General features: G+C 36.7%; 1 protein-coding gene across 4 annotated transcripts in view; it reads left to right on the top strand.

Annotated features, from left to right (window-relative positions):
• The window catches only part of SLC39A12 (solute carrier family 39 member 12), a 46,589-nt gene extending 24,074 nt beyond the window's left edge, over positions 1-22,515 (top strand). For 2 of the 4 annotated variants that reach the window (XM_069458806.1, XM_069458809.1), the window contains 6 exons: positions 261-413; positions 2,374-2,484; positions 4,858-4,924; positions 8,495-8,653; positions 10,287-10,474; positions 21,924-22,515. In XM_069458806.1, coding sequence (XP_069314907.1) covers positions 261-413; positions 2,374-2,484; positions 4,858-4,924; positions 8,495-8,653; positions 10,287-10,474; positions 21,924-22,052 — 807 coding nt within the window. In that variant the 3' untranslated portion in view covers positions 22,053-22,515. The remainder of the gene's footprint in view (positions 1-260; positions 414-2,373; positions 2,485-4,857; positions 4,925-8,494; positions 8,654-10,286; positions 10,475-21,923) is intronic. The other 2 variants (XM_069458807.1, XM_069458808.1) reach the window with 2 other exon arrangements.
• The last annotated feature ends 3,312 nt before the right edge of the window (positions 22,516-25,827 follow it).

Below are 25,827 nucleotides of genomic sequence, written 5' to 3' on the forward strand. Positions count from 1 at the left end.
AATAAAGCTTAAGGCTTCATTCTGTTCATTAGCATAAGCTATTCAAAGCTCTCCTTTGTTTTCTGTTGTAGACATTTTATTTGATCCTGATTTAACCATCTAGTGGAAGTATTCACATATCCAAAAGCAAGCTGGGCTCTGAGTGATTTCAATAGTTATGGGAGTCCCTAGAATGAACGTTAAATATATGCAACACTGTACCTACTGTTTGATATTTAAGTCATCAAAAGTTATTTCTTTTTTCTTTCATTTCTTAAAAGGTTCTTGGTTTACATAAGCAGGAAGCCCCAGAATCTGGACATTTCCATGAAAGCAAAGGTCATATCTGGAAACTGTTGGGATTAATTGGAGGCATCCATGGATTTTTCTTGATAGAAAAATGTTTTGTCCTTCTTGTATCACCAAATGACAAGGTATGTTTTAAGTGTATTATATGTTTTACTAATCATTTGCTTTAGGATTTTATAATCTTTTATTTCAAAAATACTTGTTCAAGACTAATAACGTCTTCATGATGTTGTCATGAAGGGACAACGTTGTCTATGTAAGGGATGGAGCTCTGCTTTCAAGAATACAGAGACCATTCTAACTGGCAGGTTCACCATAAGTATAGTTATTAATTTCTTTAAACATCTGTTGCCGGGCAGTTAATGTACTTGTTACAACCTTCTAATTAACCTTCGTGGTTGGTTTAGAAACAGGACATCATTTCATGTCTGTGAAATGAAGGGGCCCAATGTCCTAGCTACTAACCAGTCTTTTGGATGTGCTTCCTAACCAAAAACAAATAAACAAGCAAACAAAAACTTGGAAGATTCACAGAATCACCTGTCATTTTCTATCTTGAGGGAGTTTAAAATGACAAAAACAAGAAGTTCAGGAATGGGATTTGGGGCAAACCGCTTTTTCAGCTTGAATAATTTATTTCAGTGCCTGTATTGGATAAACGTCTACAAATACGATAAAATGTAAAAAGCAGTGTGGCTCATTTGTGGATTATTTTTCCTTTGCTTGTGTCCATTACTGTATAAGAAAAATAGATTGCCTGTTTGGGATGGTTAAAAAGGAAAATGCTTGCAAAGAACTCCAGGAGATTAAAATAAAGCAATTTTTCCTTACAAAGTCCTGGGAGCTCTACAGTTCTCTGTGGTTTTCTACTTATTCCTACCTCTTTACCTGTTCATGTAACAACGGGCAACATAGACATGTAATATAATGCCTATGCCCACAGCAAACATTAAAATATCAGCACTTGTTTATCATTCCTAAATTTGTTCAAAATTCTATCTCATGCATCAAAAAATAAGATGGCTTTATGGAAGAATAGAGGAATTGATAGACATGCCATAAAACAGATTTAGTAAAATAATGGTAGGGTCCACGAAGTAGGTATCTGAGTATTCACATGATAATTCTTTCAGCTTTTCTATATGTTTGAAACTTTTCAGTAACAAACAGATGTCAAGATTTCAAATAGATTGCAAATTAACTTTTATAAACTTTTTCTGTTATAATAAAGCAGGGTATTCCTTTGGCCTGGGGCTATAGCAATTTGGAGACTAGGAATGCCAGGTTCCATCACAGCATATATCCTAAAGGTTTAGGAATTTAACCTCCACAAAAAGAATTCTAATCTCAAGAAGCATTAAAAAACCAATAACAGAATCCTCATTCATGCACAAAGGATTAGCATTTCTGGATTGGGAAAACTAAATTACAAAGCCAACATACCAATCTAGACATAATACAGTAGTTAGATATTTAGTTAGGCTGGAAATGAGGGAAAGAAATTCTGAACATCCAAATCCACAAATGTAGAGCTTACTCATATTGTCCATGGGCTTGTCAGGGAACTCAAAATGAGTTTTAAGAACATAATTTCAAGGTTTATGATAGTGCATGTAATAAAAAGAATGCAAATGTTTTTAGAAACTACAAGTGGTTTAAGTGACAAATACATTTCTGGAGATACCATTTTTGAAGAGACAGGGTGCAATACAGTTTCGATTATCATCATTTTGGTGTCTCCATCAAAGAATTCAAAATTTAATTTTGTATAAATATAATTTTTTAGTAAATAGAAAATACAACATAAAAACTACCACTCTTCAAGTCTCTTTTAATCATAACTGGACATTTTTGAAGTTGCGTTCTTAAGACATTCTGAATATGCATATTTCAGAGCATGCCTGTGCTTCTCTAAGGTGAGGCATTTTTGCAAATATTTATCACATTGAGATTTTCCCACTTCTCTTTCTGTGTTACCAGCCGCTTTGGCCAGTCAGCAAAATGTTAACTAGAACCGTGGTATTGAAAAAGGCTGCACCTCTGTTCTTTGGGCTTTAGCACTAATTTTAAACCATCCTCATCCAGCAGGGCCTGTCATTGGTTAATGGACACGTGGGACATTCCCACCATCTTGCACTCAACTCTGACTTAAGTGACCAGACAGGCAGAGGCAAATCTGCTTCAACTATCCAGTTGGTAGGTCCATGATCTGAAGCATTCTACTGATTTGATTACCTTCTTTCCTTTATCCCTCAATGAACAGATCAAAATCAGTAGTATGTATAAAGAGAATCCAAACTCCTGATTTTTCTCTTCTTGACCATGATAGCTATTGTTTGGAAAACTTTACCAAGGACCTGGAAGTTGTTTTATCAAGCAAAAAGCACTCTCCACAGTTCAAATCATAACTCTCTGCAGAGCTTTGAAACACACATAGATCAGAATGACATAATATACATGTCCTTAATCATTTTAAGTTTTCATAAACCACTTGGCCCTTAGGTTTTCCATTCTGCGTGATCCTCAGGCATGACCAGGTGGATGCAAATACATGTCGAGCAAGAATTTGGTTAGTGCAACCAGGACTGGGGTGTTCATTTTATAATACATGAGAGAACAGGTTCTACCCAATGAGCTATTTTGTAGTGAGTGAGTGCCTTTGACTATATTGGACTTTCCACAACAAAATCTTCCATGTTCATTCTCAAAATGCAACTTCCAATCAGGTTTAAAACAATATCCTCATCCTAATTCTTAAAATAACAAGTATAGAGACAGGACAAATAGGAAAGTTATATATAATTGTTAGAAAACTTGCTTCCTATAACCACAGCCTTGGAGTGTAGGGGGTTTAGAGTTCAAGGGTAGATTCCTAACTGAGTAGAGAGATGAGTAGACTCTTCCTGAGACATTAGCATAGCAAGATAGAACTTTGGCCATAGATTGCAGATCTAGTGTTCACCCAGAGCTTTGAACAAAGCATTTCCTTTAAAATACTATTTTAGGAACCTTATTATATTTATTGCTTAGGTATTTTAAATGTGGTCTGAAAGATGGTAACTTCAGGCTGGGATTAGTTTTAAAATCACTTTGATGCTGACTTTATTTCTTCTGTTTGATTGAAGGATCCAGAGCTCCAAGCTGCATATTAGTAAATCTCTGAAGCTAAGTTAGTTTGAACTATTTGCACACTCTAGCTCACTAATATAATCACCATTCGTTTTGTTATTTAAAGCTTCAAGATCAACCTAAAGCAAAATAGAAATCATGTCAACTTTTAGAATTGTTCCATGGGTTTTATTTCCTGTTTTTCAGAAAAGTGTAGGTTGAAGACAATTCTCCTCAACTAGGAGTCTTGGATGTTAGGCTCTAAATTCCTTTACATCGGAATGACAATATATAATTTTTTTGAAAAACAAATCAAAACATTCCAGAATAAATATTTGAATTCTTGGCTTTTAATAGATCTTCAGAGTGTTTTGATGATAACTAGGCTTTTGATATAACATAAAGGGATGACATTGTATTTTGTTTCTGTATCTACCCAATTTCATGTAAGAGGCCTGTGTATTTCCTCTGAACCTCTATCCTACAGGTCCTACGTTGCTTCTTTGTGATCCTTCTTCAAATATAGCCTATCAATATATCTTTTGAATAGTTGCTAGTATTCTACTATGTGAATTTTAGTAATATGTGAAGTTTATTTTCTCTCTTTTACATAAAGATGGTTCTTATGTCTCACATTAAATTTGTGTCAAAGTTTCCATAACTTTGGGTTGATATAATTACAAGAATATGCTTTTAAAAGGATGTATTTAATAGGCAGGTAAAGTTTTTTTTTTTTCATATAATAGAATCAGAATCTCAGGCATAGAGAGGAAAAGTATCTTTCCAGAAATTGAACTATGAGTCAGTCTCTGAAATAAAATCATGTCATCTTAACTCATAAGGCCAATTTCAAAGTCTCACTTCTCCGTCACATGAAAAGACCAAAAAAAATTTTAATAGTTGTATTTTGTAAGACTGTAGATTTACTTGTTTAATTGGCAAGATTCTTTGACTGGCAAAGCAGTTAGAACAAAATATTATGCAGCAATGAATGAAATGAGGGGTTGGATTTGCAAGGGTTTCTTTTCTCTCCAGAGTACACCATCTGCTTACAGATGAGATGAATCCTAGATCCACAATGCACTATACAGGAGAAGTGCCAAATTAGGTCAAGAATCATTTTTTTTTCCTACAGCTTTTGAATTTCATAAAGGCTTACATAATTTAACAGTCTAAATTACAGACAGTCTTGATAGCCTTCAGCTCTTCCTAGAAGATTCTGAGCTACCTAAGAGTGCTATTTTCATCTAAATGTGGACAGTACAAAAAGCATGCCCTGTGCCCACAGACCTTCAGCTGTACATTGTATGTCGTCTATGAAACTTAGGGGTTCTATATACACCTGGAGTATTAAAATGTCTTCTGAAAATCAGCATATAACTCTTCAGATGTTTCATTTTTTTCAACAAAGTGATGACCACTACTTATCTTTCATCACTTACTTTTTTTAATCTAAAACAGAGAGGCCCAGAAGATTCACAGGCAGCGGAAATTCCCATAGACAGTATGACAGCCTCCAGCAGAAAATGTGAGTACAAATTTTACAAACGTTAAACTTTACCTGTGGAAGGTGCCATAGAAAACGTTTGTCTGTTGTGAAATAAATATGTCAACACCATGTAGATTTCATAGTGGATATGTATTTCATTAAAAACTTTGCAGTGAGATTTTTCATAAAGACCCATTTCTATCTACCCCTCAATCATACTACACATTCACACCAACTTTACCCCATTCTTTAAAAACGATATTTTCCCCAATAGTTTAAAACCGGTCCCTTGAAAACTTCAATTGTGTAAATACATACATGTTTATCAGGGCTTATTTTTAATCATTCTCACATGATGATGGAGACTTTTATTTCCCTGGGAGGTGTGGACACATCATTGGTTTTTCATCTGATATCACAGTCTACTAAAAATTCATCACTGTAAGTGTCTCATTTATGATATTGTCATTGAGACAGTGTGAATAAACATTATCTGAATTATACAAATGAAAAAACCAATAGTGAGAGGGGTTAAGTCATGGTCAGCAGTATATAGCTAGTAAGCTTTAGCGCTGGGGAACTGAAGAAATGCTAATGAACCAACAATTTCTTTGTGCTCATCCATTCATTCCTACATTGATGCATTTGCTCACATTCTTTCATCCAGGAAATGTTTGAAGATGTGCCGTGTTTCAGGCACTGTGTATGCACTGGGGAATGAAATAAGCATAGTTTTGTCCTTAGTTTGCAATGTCATGGGATAGAAATACTGTTAAAAATGATCACTATTGTAATGACTACTATTCTAAGTGTTTTAGATATAATAACTCATGTAATTTATTTGATTCAAAATATGTAATTATATATTCTATTTCTACTTTAAGAACATTGTTAATATTTTTCCTTCTAAATTTTTAGTTTCAAGAGTAATTTTAGAATGTCTGCCACATAGTAGGTCTGCAATAGACTTTTCTTTTTTTTTTTTTTTTTTACTTTCCTTTTGAAAGAAAGGAAGGGGGAAAGAAGGCTATGCCAAGTCTGATTAGGAGCAGAGTGCCAGGCAGCGGATGCTGAATCAGGAAGAACGATGGTCTTTTTCAAACAGGCCTCCTATCTTCCTACTTCCTATCAAGCGTGGCATACACAATGAATAGTGAACAAATCCAAATTAGATTACTCAACTGCCCTTTTTCCAGGAACATATTGAATTAGCTTCAAATATTTGATTACTTATTTCATGTTACCTCATCGGTAGAACTTGTGTTTCAAAAGACAGGACACAAAAATCCCATCCACAGTCTGATTTAAATAAACAAAAAGTGAAATGATTCCACTTCCAGCCTATATTTCACTATGGAAAACCTCTGATAATTCAGAAATGTGGAACTCAATATGACTTCTAGGTACATGAGTAAAGGCAAAATATTATAGATAATCTGGTACAAGCACATTAAATTACCAGTGAATGCTTGTCTTATGTTTCACTGAATAAGGCTTAAATTATTTTAAGATATGCACAATGTGTTCTTTGTGGCTTACATGCAAATGTGTATATTTGCCTCGTGGCTTGCTACATATCCATGATCTGACATTTAGAGACCCACAATCGGAGATAACAAAATAATAGGCAGCAAAAATAGGCCACACTGTTTCCTAGCAGAATATATATTGGCTAAAAATCATCCATTGAAATAGATGCTATTAATATCAACATTACATGTAGGCATGTGGAAATCACAATTTTATTCGCATGCTGCAATGTTGTCAAATGTATCACTTTAAATTTTTTTTTTAATTTTCTTTTCACAAAGAAGAGCTTTATTTCTGAAAATTGGCAGTAACTGCTAAGTGACCTGGTAGCGTTCTAGACTCTGAGAGTTTCCAGGCACTGCCAATAAAAATTCCCTGAATTCAATAATTCTGTATTGATTGTGTTTTTATGACTGTTGCCTGAAATCTGCCCATTTTTAACGAAAGATAAAATAAATTAGTAAATCACAAGAAGAATATAAGTCAGTCTTACAGTGATACTTCTAAATAACCATGATTTCTGAAGTAAAATGCTCAAGACACATTTGCAAACACAGTGTAGCTATCTCTTGGATGATAATCTGGGCTATATTTGCCGTTTACTGAAGTTTCTTATTTTATGGTGTGGGATATAAAATGAATCACAGATTCTCCAAATAAAATAGCAAACAAAATGATAACACCGTCCCTGTTGCAGTCTTAGACCATGTAACAGAAACCTGGAGGTAACCTTTTTCTATTTTTATTCAGCATAATTATTAAAATAATGTCTTCAGTTCTAACAGTAACAACAGCTACTACTTACACCTGTCTGGGACACAGTATATATCGAACTGAGTAATTAATGAGGTTTTAGACTATGACAATTAATTGATTAACGACTGTCCTGATCAAAAAGTGCACCTGGGCAGATTACTGCCACAACACACTTTTTCTGTCTGTGAGTCATTCAACCCTATAATTAGGTTATACTAACATATGATTTAGGTTTATCAAAACAGAAATTTGTCCATTAAAAACCTGAACCCAATTATGACCAAAATTATTTCATTGACTCTCTCCTGATCAGATAACATGTATTATGTAATAGAATCTCATGGAAATGAAAGCCTGTCATTATTTTGTTCAATATCTAACTGATCTAATACTGAAAGATATCTTGCAGAAGGATGAGAACATTGAGTAATTGTTCCAAAGCTAACTTTGGGACCAGAAGAATTGGTTCTGGTTCTATTGTGATTGCCACTGGGGAGTGAATGAGGCACTTCCAGAAAGTCATTAGCATGAATCACAAAAGGGAAAACAATCACATAGTGGCCACAGGAAGATTAACCCAGGAACAATCTGACTCAGGGGAACAGTTTTGCAAAATAGACTCTGTTTTAATGACATTCCACAGGAAGGTTTGTTTTGGTCCATTCAGGTTGCTTCAACAAACGACCATAGAGTAGATGGCTCTTTCTCATGGCTCTGGAGCCTGGAAGTCCAAGATCAAGGTGCAAAGCAAGGGACTACTTTCTGGTTCATAGATGGCACCTTCCTGCTGTGTCTTCACATGGCTGAGGGGAAAGAGAGCTCTTTGGCATCTCTTTTATAAAGGCACTAATCCCATCCCAAAGGCCCCACCTCCTTGAACCATCACACTAGGGGAATAACATACAACTTCTGGAAGGGACATAAACATTCAGTCTATAGCAAAGTTCCTAAATTATTTTTAAAATGCATTACAAAAGACACGGATGGAAAGGTCATCAGTGGTATTTGGGGAGGTTATAACATTGTTTTTATTTTCTTCTTTTGGCCTAGCTGGACAAGATGATAAATGATGTGTGGGCATTCGTTACTTTATCTCATTAGTTAGACCAGTTAGAAAAGCACTGCCCATACACTGAAGCATGTTGGTTACCATATCTGCATCTCCAGTACTGACTTTGAAAGCTGAAACAAAATGTGGGGTTATTTAATCAGATGCAGTGTAAGAACGTCAAGGGTGAATGGGAAAGTTGGTTGGATTGGAAGGATTCTGTAACATGTATGGTGATCTATTAATGCTTCTTGCATCTTCATTTGGTTCTTTAGGCAAAGCCATTAGCTTGTTGGCAATAATGATTCTGGTTGGGGACAGCCTGCATAATTTTGCAGATGGCCTAGTGATAGGAGCAGCCTTCTCATCCTCATCGGAATCAGGAGTGACCACCACAGTTGCTATCTTGTGTCATGAAATTCCACACGAAATGGGTGAGGTCAGCTGTGGAATTGCTCTTCCCTGCTTGCTGAAAAAGTCGTGATGTATTTCCAGCTATGGTTTAGTGTGGTTCTTTTTCCAACATACAACTGAAAGATGAATGCTTTCTGTTTATAATTTATTTAAACTAGAAGAGGAAGAACACTAGCGAAAAAAAAAAATTCCTGTATCTTGATAAAATTGAATTAGACTCTTTTATCATCTTTCCCAGGGCCAGAAATGACTCTTTTTGCATTCTGGAGAGAGTCATTCGGAGAAACCTCACTTGCAAGAGCTTTGGCAAGGACTTGAAAATCTGCATATTAAATATAGGAAAATATTTAGAGGGGAACTTTACCCATTATGTCAGCAAATAGGCCAGTGAGATAAAATAACATTTAAATTAAAACCAAACCATGGTTTCATCAACCTGATTTGGACACAATGTTGAAAGCCAAGCATAACATTGAAATGACAGGTGTGGGGTGGCAGATGCACACAGGACTCTTTTTCTGGATAATCTTAATAGCCCTGTAATTCCAATCATGCCTCCCAGGAACCAAGATGGGACAAAATGGACATTTTCTGAAACAGATTCAGAATTACAGAAGCTGGCCTGGCACACATGTGCCCCAAGGAAGAGGACTCAGCAGTCTCTCCACTTCCACTGTCAGGCCCACACAGGCCCTTGGGCGCTCTTACCTTCTTGTGCTTCATGTCTGTTGCTGAAAGTCCTGCCACTGACTCATTTTGACCCATCTTTCTTGGAGCAGTTTATCCAGAATCCTTCCTGAATGCATTAAAATGCATGGTCTAGAAGCCTACCCCCAGCTTTAGCTATTCTAACAGTGGTATAGACTCTGATCCTCAACGCCAAACCACAGGGTGACAATCTGCAGCAGGCCAGCAGAGATGTTTCAAGACTTGTTCATAGGACCAATTATGCAATGGAACTAGGAAACTGAGGTTCCCAGCTGTCTCTTCATTGAATTTCAGTCTCGATCCCTGAAACTAAGAAACAGATGCTCTCAGATTTACTAATAGGTCAATGTTCTTTTGGAGGGAAGGTGCAGAGAATAAGCTCATTTTCCTATAATCATCAAGTCAGTAAAACCATTTTCTAAAGAAAAAATTTGTTTTCATAACCAACTTTTGCAATTACTTAAAAATCTATTGGAGGGGGGCTGCTAAAAAAAATCTATTAAGTAGTTTTTTTTCCCCCATAGCAGTTCATGCACGAATGAATAATAAAAGCTCATATACTGTTGTGATTTCACCTAGCAAGTTTCTAAGCCAAAAGATTCAGAAACCCTGGGAGAGCAAGTGACTTTATTTTATATTTATCTAAGTTAAAAAAGTCACAGGATATCAGAAACTAAAGAGTATGTCACAGACCTCTTTATATATGCTATCTCTACGAGCAATGAAAGGAATAGAACTCTTGAAATGCAACTTCCTAATAGTGCCATGAGTTGGCTATGAATCTTAGAGAAAAATAGGGAAGCATTTTATTAACTGATCACTCAACTTTACTTATAAAATTGGTTCCAGTTGCTGACATTTGAAACAGCCTAATAGCACGTTACTTTTTCCAAAGCCATCATCAGTTAAATGATGATTCTATTTTCTCTTTCCCTTAAACTTCAGGAGACTTTGCTGTGCTCTTAAGCTCTGGACTTTCTATCAAGACTGCCATCCTGATGAATTTCATAAGTGCTCTAACTGCCTTCATAGGACTATATGTTGGCCTTTCAGTGTCAGCTGATCCCTGTGTTCAAGACTGGATCTTCACTGTCACTGCTGGGATGTTCTTATATTTATCTTTGGTGGAAATGGTAAGCTTCATGGCTTTTCTGTTTTGTTTTTCTAAACACTGAAAATGTAAAGCAGAGATAAAGCAATAAAATGGAAGGATAATTAGGGAAAAGAGAAGAATATAGATAATAATATAAAACTACTAAGGAAATACTTTATATATAATCCAAAAAGGCAAGTTGTAGGTAGAAAGAACATAATTTGAGATACAGAAAACATTGATACTATTTTAGCGAATTTAAGTGGAAAGAACAGAACCTTTATCAGAAAGTGGTCATTAGCTCATTTTGTTCCACTTTTGAATCTATATATGACACCTATACTTCCAGCTAAAAATTAAAAAGTTCTGTTAAAAAGCTCACTATCTTATTTATACAATGCAAAGTAGTTCCACTGAATTTGTCATGGAATTAAATAGCTGTTTGTCTTAATTGATGACTGAATTTTTAAAAATAATGATTTTGTTCTTTAACTTCTAATTGCCAAAGGGCTATCATGGTGGTTAAATGAGAAAGAAAGATTATTGTAGTATTTGGTGTCTAAAACTACAACATATGGTTCCTAAAGGGCTTCTTGCTGACACTAATGATAACTCAGTCATTACTTTTCATTGTCTATAATCTTATGGGAGAATTGAACCTGGGAAATTTCATGTTCTTTTGCCTCTTAAATTCTGGTCCCTGGAAGATACAACAGTCTTTTTGAAGATCACTCTTGGCCTCATTTACAACTTAAATATCTTCAGGTAAAAGTCGTAACGATTATCCTTTTTCATGGGTTGGAATAAGGCAAATAAAATTGAAAGAAATTAACAAAAGAAATACTTATGTCTAAAAAAAATCAACGTGAATAGAAGTCAAATATGTTATGATCTGTATCCTGGAGAAGAAAAAGTAAAATAAACAGCCTTGAAGGTAATATATGGAACAGATCCATTGGGATTGATAGTGACACGGCTGAATCCAGACATTGTCCTGGAAGTAAGCAAAAATAAATGTTTCATTAGGAAAGATACATGGGAGACAGAAACCTGTGCTGATGCCACCGGAATAACAGTGCTTTCTTGAAGTAGATTTTAATAAGGGAGCTCTGAAAGTAAGCACTACCATTTTAAAGCCTGGTATAAGGGCTTCTAAGTTTCTGGTTGTTTTTCTTAATTCTTAATGAGATTCACATGGATGAGATAAACTCCAAACATACTTCCATGTTTAGAAATGTTCTTGTGCATTATTCGTGATGCTCAGAAGATTTCCTAATTTTGATAATGAAGCTAAAAGTGGAACAGATTTTACTCCCTTTCTGAACCCATTCCCCACCCCGAGATCAATGTTACAGAATCCTACCGTCCTTCCAATTTGAGAAATCTCGATTTCTAGCCTTTTATGACTTCAAAAACACACTGTCACTCACCCTGTAATGAGTTATCCTTTGTTGAAAATGTCTACATATCAATCCTCAAATTCGCTCCTAAGCCTTCTGATTTTCAGCGTTTGATTTCGAATTTCTTTTCTCTTTATGGGTCAGTTGGGGGCAGTTGCTGTATTCTTTTGAAGTTTATTCTGTTTTTAACACAGACTGAATCTCTCTTCAAGTATGATGGATGTCTATGTACGTAGTCCATTCTTTTTCTTTGTTATGGTGTCTGCTCTCCCAGAATTAATCTGGGAAGATTATCAAAACCCATTTGTCATGTAGAACCCTGAGCTAAATATGTCATTTCCCCCTCAATGTTCCATCTTGTAAGGGTAAGCAATTGCTTATAAGAAAGCAACGTGACTGATATCCTATGATATTCCAACTAGCATGAATCTTGACCTTATCGCAAATTACTATTGGCCAAGGAAAAAAACTAGCATCCTGACAAAAAGACAGGAAAGAAAATACACTGAGTTTCCTGGGGCTACTTCCTACAATCCAGGTCCCCTACTCTCACGGCCTTCTGAGTAACTTCTAAATAAATACAGCTCTTTCACATAGCAGTGAGTTTGACTGTTGCTGTACTCTTGGGGATGTGCCAAAGAAAATAGGCTGTCATTTAAAGGGAAGAAAACAAGGTTTCGAGACTCTGTGAAACAGCAAAGAAAATAAATGCAGCAACTAATGGGTAAAGGGGAATTCTTTCATATACGGGTTATTTGCTAAATCCTGGATATTTACCAGGCACCTTCTGAGCAGGGTTAATGAGAAAAGACTAACTAGATGTTTGTTTTGCTTGTTTGTTTCAAAGAAGTTGGGCATCGTATTTCAAACTCCTAAAAGAAAAAAAAAACAGAGACCAAAATGGGACCATTAGCAATGATGTCAACAGAGAAGAAAGTCTTCCCTAGGGAAAACTGCCAGTCTTAATTCTCCAAAGAGGATTGCCTTATCCAAGCACACTGACTCCCAGTTGCATTGAATTATTTCTAAAGAAAGTTAAGAATGAATGCAGCTCTGGGTGGCCAGAGGAAATGAATGCTCTGTTACAAAGATCAGTGTCCTAAACTGAGTTTTCCCCAAAGCAAAGGCACAAAAACAAAAGCAAGTGTGAAAGCGATTCATTTGGGAGGTGATCCCAGGGAGCAGAAGTGAAGGGCAGACAAAGTGAAACAGAAAAGGAACAAAAGGCAATACAACAATGTGTTTTTATTAAGTTGACCAGCACGGTGGGGACTCTATCATACAGGACCTTCTGAGGGGGCTTAAGAAATGTGCCTTGGACAGTTTAGCTGGGAATGAAAGAGGCTTTATCAATGGACTCCTGCTGTGCCTGTTCAACGCTGGCCCCACAAGCTTTAACCCCCACCCACCCCTGCTCATTTGCAGGTCATACATACTTGGGTGCCAAGAGCATTGCCAGTGGGAGGCCCATGCCATCACATCAGAGAAGCCCAGGGCAGGAGAAAGAGGAATGCAGTGTGGGCTGGAAGCGAGATTATGCAAAACTAGTCAACTCTTCCTTGGAACTGATCTTTGTAGCAGTGGCTAGGGGCAGAGATGGGGCGGAGAGAATCTGCAGTGGCACACACTTGATGGCCATTAACAGCTCCCCCTCAGTGTGTTCATGCCCTCCTTCCCTTTGAAGTCCCATCTGTCCCAAAGTCCCTTCATGGAGGTAGCCAACCAAAAATGCCACAAAGATTTAATACAAAATAGTTGGTGGAACAAGCTCCAAACCCCGCTGGTCTTGAGGCCATAGTTGACATTCATCATCTTCATCTCTGTCCTCCTGCATCCAATCTTGATTCTGCTTCACTCCAGGTGGCACTTTGGCTGATCTAGATTGTTCTCCTGGTAGGGGCAACCCAGGTCTTCACCGAGGGTCTGAGTCAGTTGCTTTGTCTTTGTCAGGCCATTTCCTCTAGTTGCCTGTTGATCATTGTTACCAGGCATAGAAGCACAAAGAGATGCTCCAAGGAATCCCTCAGTTTCTAGATATGTTCCTTCTTTCCTGACTGTGTAGCACTAACTCCTCCTGGTAGTCAGTGACAACTACTCCCACCAGCATAGTAACTTTTTCCTCTGTTTTTTGGCCCCGTATAAAGAGACCCAACTGACCAGGTGATAATGATAGCTTCAAGTTCACTGGAAACTTTATGGTATTCCCCAGTGCATTCTCGCAAAAAACAAGGATCTGTGATCTGACAGTGCCTGAGTTTACAGGAATAGGAGGCTTAAGTTCCACAAATAGAAAATCTAGCAATGGCTATGTATCAGTTCTTTATGATTTTTTAGTTGTTTCTGCCCTAATCTTTCTTTCCCTCTTACTTTGTATTTAATTTTCCCTTTACTTCCTTTATGAGGTATAATCTTATATCATTGATATTAAATCTTTCTTTTCTAATATTAGCACTTAAAGCTATAAATTTCCATTGATACACTGGCTTTGCTGAATCCAGTGTATTTTAATATGTTGTATTTTCAGTACTGATAATTTTGAAATGCTTTTGAATTTCTCATATAATTTTTTTCTTTTTTGATCCATGGGTTATATGGAAGTATGTTGCCTAATCACTATTTGGAAGCTTTCTAAATATCTTTTAGTTGTTGACTTTAATTCCTTCTTAGTCAGAGAATATGTTCTATATTATTTCAGTCCATTAAAATGTTTTGAAACTTGTTTTACGACCCAGCATAAAAAAATACAGATATAGTCTAATCTTGGCTCCATGTACATTTGAAAAGTACATCAATATAGACAAGTTATTGGGTATGGGGTTCTGCGAATGTCAAGTTAAGCTGGTTGATAGTGTTCATGTTTTCAAATTCCATACTATTACTGTCTCTGCTTGTTAAAATATTGACCCATATTTATGGGTTTGCCTGTTTCTTTGGTTCTGCCTACTTTGCTTCATGTGAAGCTTTTATTTGATGCATGCATATCTAGCAGTTGTCTTGGTTCAGGTTGCTTTAACAAAAATACCATTGACTGGGTGACTTAAACAACAGAAATTTGCTTCTCACAGTCTGGAGACTGGGAAGTCCAAGATCAAGGTGCTGGATGATTTGGTTCCTGGTGAGGACTCCCTTCCTGGTTTGCAGACAGATGCCTTCTTGCTCTGTCCTTACATGGCAAATGATAGAGAAAGAGTGAGAGTAGGCATACGAGAGACCTTTCTTCTAAGGACACTATTTCCCAAAGGCCCCATTTCCAAATACTTTTGCATTGGATATTAAGATTTCAACATATAAATTTGGGGGGGGTGGATACAAAGATTCAGTTTATAGCAGGGTTGTTATGATTTCTTGCTAAATTGATACTTTTACTACCCCGAATAGTCCCTCTTTATTTTTGGTAAAACTACTTATCTTGAATTCTCCTTTGATGTTAATATAGTCTGATCTGCTTTCCTTCTTACTGTTTGCACAGAATATCTTTTCCTTCCTTTTACTGTCTAACTACCTTTTGGAAAGTAAAGAGGTGGGTCCTAGATAGAGTATCTGAAGTTGCACATAACAGGAGAATTGTCGGCAGTCTCTGTGGTTAGTATGCATTTGTCCACTTTTTCTAAATCTTATAACCGGTTCTATTGGTTCACTGTCTTTCTCATAGTCTCACGTTTACTACAAATATTTCCTTAGATTTGTTCTCTGTAGATAGAGTGGCCTTCCAAAAATGTATGCATCCTAATGGGGGAAACTGTAAATATGTTATTTTACATGTCAAAAGGGACTTTGTAGATGTGAAAGTGTAGGACCTTGAGATGGAGGAGATTGTCCAAGACTATCTGGGTGGGTACAGTGAAATCAGAGGATCCTTAAAAGTGGAGACCCTTTTCCCAGTTGTGGTCAGAGAAAGAGATGTGATGACGGAAGAAAGGTGAGAGAGATTCAGCATTGCTGACCTTGAAGATGGAGGAAGTGGCCAGGAGCCAAGGCGTGCAGGCGCCCTCTAGAGGTTGGAACAGGCAGGGCAACAGATTGCCCTGAGAGCCTCTAGGAGGGAACACAACTTTACCCACACGTGGGTATCAGCCCAGTGGGACCCATGTCAGACTGATGACAGAATTATAATAAGTTTGTGTTGTGTTAAGCCACCAAGTTTGTGGTCATTTGTTAACAGATAATACATCCCTGTGCTACTAATCTTCATATTGATGTGATTAAGAATGGAGCCAACATTACATTCTGTCTGAGAACCTAAAGCTCCTTCTAAGAAAATTCTCAGAACTGGAAGCCTAGAGAATTTCTCATATCCAACTTCTCTGAAGTTTGTACAAAATTACTCAAATAGAAGGAAAAGACAAACCCTCAAAATATTTTTTCCCCCAGCAGTTTGGATAAGAGAGACTTTATTTTTAAATAATTTATTATTTAAGGCATAAATTAATTTAAAAAAAACATAAATGGGTTAGGCCAAGGAAAGGTTTATTTTGGATCTGAAGCAAAGTTTGGAACCTTTAGGCATTTTTCCTAAGATTTTAGATCCTGCGGAAACTGTTTCTGTGGCAACAGGACTGTAGAAACCCCAGGGGGCTATCACCATAGATGTAACTAGAGATGGCCCCGGAATGGGGGGAACTGGACAACTGCCCAAGATCTAATATGTAAATAGAACCCAAGCTGCTGGCCGAGGAGCTGTAACTTGGGAGTCAGGTGGTGGAGAAGGAAGCGTGTTGCCCATTCATGCCAAAACAAAACTCAGATGTCCCCTCCATGCACATCCAAAGCAAATTAATTGCAAGTGGACCCTATTTTCAACCTCCTTCTTCCACCAATCTCCTTTACCGCGTACCTTTCCAGATCTCTTCTTCTCCCACACACTTTTTTTGGTTGTGCCTTTAAGACTTCTTTTCCTCTTCAAGACCTTATTTCACTTCTCTTAATCACAGGAAAGGAGACAGCTAGAATGAAGAGCAGTCACTTAGAGCAATTTATGGAGCAATGCTCTTCTGAGAAGTGTCTTCCAGAAGTAATATCACAGCCAGAACTTTCCATGGAGCATTTTCCAACTTCCAGATAATTTTCTTATGTGAGAGGGTAGGGTGAAAAGGGTATTTAGAGTACGAGTTTAAGATTCACTGCCTTTAAAACATACCAAAAAATGCAAAAAATAAGATCTGCATATGAAATCTAGTCAATAAATAGGACAATCAATAGTCCAAATGAAGCATGTCCAGTGCAGTTCAGCCAATGATCTACAATCACCAAGTTGGGGTCTCGTCAATGAACCTTTTCTCCACCCAAAAACCTAGTGAGTCATCCTTTCTTTGAAGTTGGGCAGTACCTAGGCGTGATCCTTTTCAACATTATCCATCTGCAGGAAGAGGATATTGATATTTTGTTTGAAAAAGATATACAAAGTAACCTTGATATATATATTTGTTTTCAACCAATATTAAAATCAATGAGTGCCACTAGCATTGCATTAAATATTCTTTTTTGTTGAGAAAGAAATGGCAGGCATTTAAAACCCATTTCAGGCTGCAAAATTAATATAATTGAACATACACAATTATTTCTTCATAAAAGCAAGAAGTATGAATCATTCTTACCAACAATTTTGAAAGACTTCTGTTCTCTTTTTGTAAAAATCGGTCAAACCCAACACTTAGAAATTTTGTACTGAGAAAATGATGAGTAGATCCAACTTCCATCAAGGCTGAACTCTCTCAGTAACTTTTAAAAAATTGACCACTAGAAAGTTTGTATTTTCTTGTTCCTCATGGCTCTTTTCTTCAAGTTCTTCTTTCAAACCATGCATACATGCATCTCTTCCAAAGTAATCATTTCTTTAAAAAAAAAATGCAGTTGACCTTTGAACACTACGGGTTTGAACTGCGTGGGTTCACTGACAGATTTCCTTCTGTCTCTGCCATCCTGGGACAAGACCAGCCCCTGCTCTTCCTCCTCCTCCTCCTCAGCCTACTCAAGGTGATAATGATGAGAATGAAAACCTTTATGATAATCCACTTCTACTTAATGAATAGTAAATATATTTTCTCTCCCTTCATAATCTCTCTGTAGCTTACTTTATTGCAAGAACAGAGTTTATAATACATATAAGATACAAAATATGCATCAATTGACTTTATGTTATTGGTAAGGTTTCTGGTCAACAGTAGACTATTGGTAATTACGTTCTGGGGGAGTCAAAGCTTATATTCAGATTTTCGACTGTGTGGGGGTTGGTGCTCTAACCCCAGCATTGTTCAAGGATCAACTGTACTAAAGCTGGCTGCTGTCTGTCTTTGCTGAGCTATACAAATAAGAATTTGAGGCACTTCCCCTAAGGAAAAAAATGGAGAAGTGAATTATTAAATACAGGTTAAAAGCGGGTAACAGTTTTGTCTCTCCTAATCGTATGTGGCAATGATGAGACCTTTATCTTATAATTCACAGTTTTCAAAAGAGAAATTTTCATTTATCTTCTGCTGCAAACTGCTTCCTGAGTTGCTTAGGGAAGACCCCATTGGAAAGTTTTATAGGCCTATAAGATTCTGTATTTAAATATTCAGCAAATAAAATTTGCAATGCTTCAGTCTTTAAGCCTCTGGTTTGGCTGTCCAGATACATTGGAAGCTGTGATCCTGGCTTTTTTGCTTGATAAGGAAAATTAAAACTGTTATATTAAATTTTTTTTTTTGAACACAGCTACTAATTGAAAAAGGCCTAAATTCAAAATAAGACCTGTGTCAATGAGAAAAAAATCTCCCAATTCCGGAATATTGTTGAGTCACCATAGTAATGTGTTGAGGATCCTACTATTACTAATCAAATATGATTCCAAAATAGAACACACTCTGACATCCCTCTTGTTATTGATGTCAAAAGAAGGAACAACCAAAAAAATGAATTCCATAAAAGAAAAGGAAAAACGTACATAATAAACACAGGATAGCCATGCTCAAATTTTATTGAATTAAACTCCTGGGAGGTTGTTCAAAGCAAGAATTTGTATAGTATTTTCAAGCAAACATTTCAGAGCTAATTTTAATTCTTCAGAATGTTGTAGAAAGAGAAATTGTAGAGGGCCTTCCTAACATGCTGTAGCTGCTGAAACCTCATCTCCATGGAGATAGGTAAACTCCCCCAACCAGGTCCAGCTTCTTTATTCAATAAATACTGTAATATAATAATTTTATAATATTTATATTGCAATAAGCTTAAAAGCTAAACAACAATATTAATATTATAATAACCTAGAAAGCTAAGTAGTTAATCAATAATCTAAAAAGCTAAACAGTTAAAGCAAAGCTTTGAAATACATGAGTGTGTTTATTGTGTTAAAATACACATGATATAAAATTTACTATTTGAACCATTTTTTTGTTGTACATCATTAACTATATTTATGTTATACCATCACTATTATCTATCTTTAGAGTTTTCTATCTTCCCAAGGTGAAACTCTGTACCCGTTAAATAATAATGCCCCATTCCCCTCCTCCCCTCAGTGTCCCTGGCAAGCAATGGTCTATTTTCTGTTTCTCTGAATTTGACAACCATAGGTACCTCATGTAAGTGGAATCATATAACATTTGTTCTTTTGTATCTGGTTTATTTCTCTTGGCATAATGTTTTTAAGTTTTATCCATGTTATAGCATGTGTCAGAATTTCATACCTTTGTAAGATTAAATAATATTCCATTGTATGTATATCTATTTGTATATCATTTATTGATTTATCCCTTGATGGACATTTGGCTATTGTGAGTAATACTGCTATGAACATGGACATAAAAATATCTTTTTGAGTTTCTGCTTTCAATTCTTTTGAGTATATACTTAGGAGTGGAATCGCTGGATGATACGGTGATTTTATTTTTAACTTTTTGAGGAACCACCATACTCTTTTTCATAGTGGCTCCACCATTTTGTATACCCACAAGGAAGGCACATCAAAGGTTGCAATTTCTCCACATCCTCACCAACATTTGTTATTTTCTGTTTCTTTTTCTTTTTAAGTCTTTTTTTAATTTTTAAAAGAATAGCTATTATGGCTTGCATATTTATGTCATCCCAAAATTCATATGTTCAAATTCTAATCCCCAGTGGGATTAGGAAATGCAGGGCCTTTGATTGGTAATTAGGTTTTGATAAAGTCATGAGGGGATTAATTCCTCATGATGGGATTAGTGTTCTTAAAAGAAGGGAAATAGACTAGAGATTTATCCTTTCCCCACGTGAGGATACAAGAGAAGACAGACTTCTGCAAACCAGCAAGAGGGCCCTCACCCTCTTAATAATAAATCTGCAAGTAATCTGAATTTGGACTTCCCAACCTCCAGAACTGTGCAAAATAAATTTTTGTTGTTAATCTACCCAGTCTATGATATCTTACTGTAGCATCCCAAACTGACTGAGACAATAGCCATCACAATGGCTGTGAAGTAGTACAGCACCATGGCTTTTATTTGCATTTCCCTAATGATTAGTAATGTTGAGCATCATTTTTTGTATTTATTGGCCATTTGTGTATCTTCTTTGAAGAAATGTCTGTTCAAGTCCTTTGCACATTCTTAAATTGAGTTGTTTGGTTTTCTGTTGAATTGTTAGAGTTCTTTATGGTTATCATAAACCCATTGTTAACCATACGGATCAACTCGCTACAAGTACATCTAATTTAAACATTAAATAAATGTAATTAAAATATATATAACATATGAAATATACAATCAAATGTTTCAGCTTCTTTTTGTTAAGCCCCTTTACTACAAAATCAGAAATTGGATTGTGTTTCATCTGCATTCTATAGATTATTTTCAGGATATCATTTTAAATTTATAATATTGGTGAATCATATAGGGCTTCTCTAAAGTAGCATGTTCAAACATGGCTTCAAAACACCAAAGGGTCAGTAATTTGTTTAAACCCATTCATTAGAAGAGCAGTTTTGGATTCTTACTTTGTCACTGCTTCATGCTGGGCTGTGAGATACCAGGTCACAATAATCCAAATCCTCACTCTGTCGAATTAACTAATGAAGAGGAGGAAACACCCATCGCAAGCACACCCAAACAGAACATTCAGGATGCTCCTTTACAGACGGTTAAAAACGTGTCGACCTGTTTTCTATTGCCATAAATCTAAAGCCCTTACATATTTTATGTGCTTGATCTTTTATTTGGCAGTTAAAATAATCTAATAGCTCTCTACGGGAGGTGATTTTTATTCCCCAGGGGACATTTGCCCCCAAAATGTCTGAAGGCATTTTTGGTTGTCATGACTTGAGGCAGAGGTATCCTGACTCTAGTAGAGGCCCAGGGATTCTGCTAAACATGCTACAGTGGACAGAAGAGCCCCACAACAAAGAACTATCTGATCCAAAATGTCAGTAATGCCAGGATTGAGTTACATCTCCAATCTTTGTTGACCTGAGTGTGCACCCCAATAGGAATGACTATGTCAGAAACAGATGTCCTCATTCTGAATGTCTGAGGATTCAAAAAAATATGACATAAGAATATTCTGGTGCACTTCGCATAGATGCTTGAGTGAACCTTTCCCTCTAAATGGTGTTAACAGCATTTCACAAACATGAAACAGTGCCGTGAGCTTCTCTAATAATAAAATATAGCCATAGGAGGTGATTTCTTTTTTTTTAACTATTCTAAAGATCAGGAAGAGCTTGGTCATCTATCTATATCTATATGTGCTTGATCATATATATATGTGTTTTGCGACAACATGCATTTAACAAGTTTTGTAAACCTTAATAGAACGGTCAAAAATAATACTTTTATGTATTATCTATTTTACATTTAAACATTTTCTGAAAACAAAAGCAAGAAGAATTGAGGTTGCTTGATAACTGTGTCATTCTAAGACTGCACCAATATTGGGATCCTTACAACCACAATCAAATGGCTTAATTTGGCTTCCATTTCAAAACTGTGGTCGAGTAGGTATTAAGCATTTTCTAACTGTTTGGGGAATTTTAAAGGTTATTAAGTTCTGAATAACAGAGTCTCTCATGTTTTCCCACCGAGCTTTTCCCAGCAGTTGAATATATCTGGATCTTATTCTGGTTTTTTATTCTTTTTTTAGCTTCCTGAGATGACTCATGTTCAAACACAACGACCCTGGGTGATGTTTCTCCTGCAGAATTTTGGATTGATCCTAGGTTGGCTTTCTCTCCTCCTCTTGGCTATATATGAACAAAATATTAAAATTTAAGTTAGCACCCTCAAAATCCTTCAGAAATGATTTTATGTGGTCTCACTTTGTTTCTTTTGTTGCACTCTATGGTGATTTGTAAATTAAGTATTGTTTTCCTTAGGTGAAGTGTGTGTCTTTTAGTTCATTAACTTATTAATTTTATAAAGTAATTTTGTTTTTGGAAATTTATAAAAGTCAAACTGTCCTTAATTGAATTTTGGTTTTTGTTACCAACACCACAATAAAACTTGTTTTTTTAAAAAAAAAAAATTAGTAAATTATGAATGAATTCTAGTAAACTTTAAAAAAGTATTGTGTCCCCAAGAAAGAATGTATGTTTGTAGTATTTGAAGTGGACAGATGCCTTTTGGGATAAAATCAACTGCGACTTCTTTGATGTCAATAACATATGTTTTTTTCTGTGAGATTATAAACCATAAGCAAATGAAGTGACAAAAAATATAATAAAGTCTAGTTTCAATGTGATGGTTTGTATTACCTTCTATTACTGGATATCAGATTCTGAGTTATCTTTTAAAAAACCAATATAGTATAGTTCACTGACTCAAGGTACTCACGAATAAGCCATCTTGGTGAGCCTAAAGGATAGTATGTCAGCATTCTTCTCTATAAGTCACCAAACAAAATCTGTTCCTGGCAAGGGGAACTGGAAACAAAAGATGAGTTCAAAATTTTTTTAAAATAATAAAGCTTGAGTCAGGCAGTAGATTAATCCCTGCACACTCAGAGATTTAACAATACATTTATGGGAATAATCTCACTGACAAGTGAGATATATTTTATATTCTTTTTGAGGAAACAGAATCCTAAACACGATTTTTTTAGTAGCTAAGTTCATGAAGTCAACAAGCAACATTATTGATAACCTAGCAAGATTGTTAAAACAGAAAATAACCCTGGCTTTCGTCATTTTCTTTGGAAAATGGATGCCTAATACTTTTCTTATTTTTTTAATGATATGGCTTGACAAGGGAAAAAGCCCATTTGAATGCCAACATGACTCACGGCACTAAGTCAAATGCATACCTCCTAACCCTCCCTCACTAGTAGGTAGATACTCTTTGCCATACTCCACTCAAACACAGCCTTTTTTCAACCACCTTTGAGTGCAGAATGAGGTGAGTTTCTTCTCCAGTTGTCTTTAGAGCTTGATTTAAGGGAATGTCATTGTGTAGTGTCATAGTTCTCAAACTCTGGCATGCAGTAGGATCCACTGGAAGGCTTATCCATGGAAAATACACACTACTGAGCTCAGTCCTGGAGTTTCTGATTCTGTAGGTCTGGAGTGAGGCCTGAGACCTTGATTTTGAACCACTTCCAGGTGAGGCTGATTCTGCCACCTGGGATGCCACTCTGAAGGTACCGCTGGTATGATAGAAGTGAGGCAGCTTTGGTTTCAAGAAAGAGCAGGTGCACAACTCTGTTGCCCGAGAGCTGTGTGCTTTTGAGCAAGTTGGTTAACACATGTGCAACCTTCATGCTAGCTGTGAATTCCTAGGCTGAAACTTCCTCTTGTCCCCTTGCCTTGGAGCGTCAGATCCATCCCAGGAGTTGCTGGATGAAGAGTCCACAGTTAATACTGTTACTCACATTTGCCCTGAAAGGTAAGCAGATTTGACACGTAGAACTTTGCCTCCCTTTTCTTTTGTTAGGGAATAAATTTTAACTGAACAAAAATCCCTTTGTACAGTCAACACGGTGTGGAGGTCAAGTTTTTGGCACTGTCTGTGTTTGGGTTTTTGGGACCAGGCTCTGATTTTGACATTAAGCCTTAATTTATGCCAACTTAATTAGAAAAGCTCTGATGGATGACTTTGTTCCAAGTTCAAGTTTAGAGTTGTTTGGGGCTGGCTAAATTACAATTTTCGGTGTGAGCTGCTCACTCTATAACCTGCAAGTTAGAGCAAGTTGAATTTGACCTTCTGGGAAAGTTGGAAGTAGGCTTGAAGGGAGATGTCAGTCAGAAGGATTTAGAGGGACATCCTCCATGATTAATCTGCAGGTCTATCATTAACGTGCCCTGATGGTGAGCAGAAAGAGGTAATCTGCAGGAGTCACCTTAAGGATAGTGTGATGTAGTGACTCCTGGGGACACCTTTCTACATCACCGTTTCTCCTCATCTGCCAGCAAGATAGGCTTCTTGCTAAACCACACTGTAGCCTGAGATGGACCTCCAGCCATAAGCAATCTGAGAATTGCTAGAAAATCTCTATTCCTAGACTCTTATAGACATTGGCCTAGGCAAAGAATTCATGAAGAAGACCCCCAAGGCAATCACAGCAGCAACAAAAATAAATGAATGGGACATGATTAAATTAAAAAGCTTCTGCACAGCCAAAGAAACAGTCACGAGAATAAAAAGACCACCTACAGAATGGGAAAAAATTTTTGCATACTACACATCAGATAAAGGACTGATAACAAGAATCTATTTAGAACTCAGGAAAATCAGCAAGAAAAAATCAAGCAACCCTATCAAAAAGTGGGCAAATGACATGAATAGAAACTTCTCGAAAGAAGATATAAGAATGGCTAACAAACATATGAAAAAATGCTCAACATCCCTAATCATCAGAGAAATGCAAATCAAAACCACAATGAGATATCACTTAACCCCAGTGAGAATGGCCTTTATCAAAAAAACCCAAAACAACACATGTTGGCGTGGATGTGGAGAGACAGGAACACTCATACACTGCTGGTGGGACTGCAAACTAGTGCAACCCCTGTGGAAAGCATTATGGAGGTATCTTAAACAGATTCAAGTAGACCTGCCATTTGATCCAGCAATCCCATTATTGGGCCTATAACCAAAGGAAAAAAGGTCATTCTGTAACAAAGACACATGTACCCGAATGTTTATAGCAGCGCAATTCACAATAGCAAAGATGTGGAAACAACCCAAATGCCCATCAATACATGATTGGATTAGTAAGCTGTGGTATATGTGTACGATGGAATATTACTCAGCTATAAGAAATAATGAAGATACGACATCTCTATGGTTCTCCTGGAGAGAGTTGGAACCCATTATATTAAGTGAAGTATCCCAAGAATGGAAAAACAAGCATCCCATGTTCTCACCAGAAAATTCGTTTCCCTGATCATCACCTAAATACACATCTGGGAACGACACCAATCGGATATCAGACTGAGGTGGGGGGCGGGGGAGGGGATGGGTGTATGCCTACACAATGAGTGCATTGCGCACCGTTTGGGGAACGGTAACACTTGAAGGTGCTGACTCGGGAAGGGAGGGATATATACCTACATGATGGGTGCAACGCGCACTATCTGGGGAACAGACACGCCTGGAGCTCTGATATGGGGGGAAAGGCGGTACATGGGCAACGTAGGTAACCTGCAATTCTGTATCCCCATAACAATAAGATGAAATAAAAAAAAAAAGAAAATCTCTATTCCTCAACACTGAGCGGTAATAATAAAACCATGGTGACAACTATTTTGCCTTCTAAATATGAACAGAATCTAAATTTGGGATGACCAAACACCATCATCTCCTTCAAGCTATCTAAGTTGTGTGTTACTCACTGATCTTTGGGATGAGTGGTGTTTTCCTTGAAACCAGATATCTCGATAATGTTTCAGTGTTTCTGTTTCCCAGGACTAAATTTAGGATTCCATTGTATTTCTACTTGGTGACGGAGGAGTTGTTTTTTTTTCTTTTTTTTTTTTTTTTCCGCTGAACTAGAAATGTTCCCGGAGAAAAATCAAAGAGCAAATCTACAGAAATCTTATTTAAACATCCAT

The sequence above is a fragment of the Eulemur rufifrons genome, chromosome 25, assembly GCF_041146395.1.
Source record: "Eulemur rufifrons isolate Redbay chromosome 25, OSU_ERuf_1, whole genome shotgun sequence".
NCBI lineage: Eukaryota > Metazoa > Chordata > Mammalia > Primates > Lemuridae > Eulemur > Eulemur rufifrons.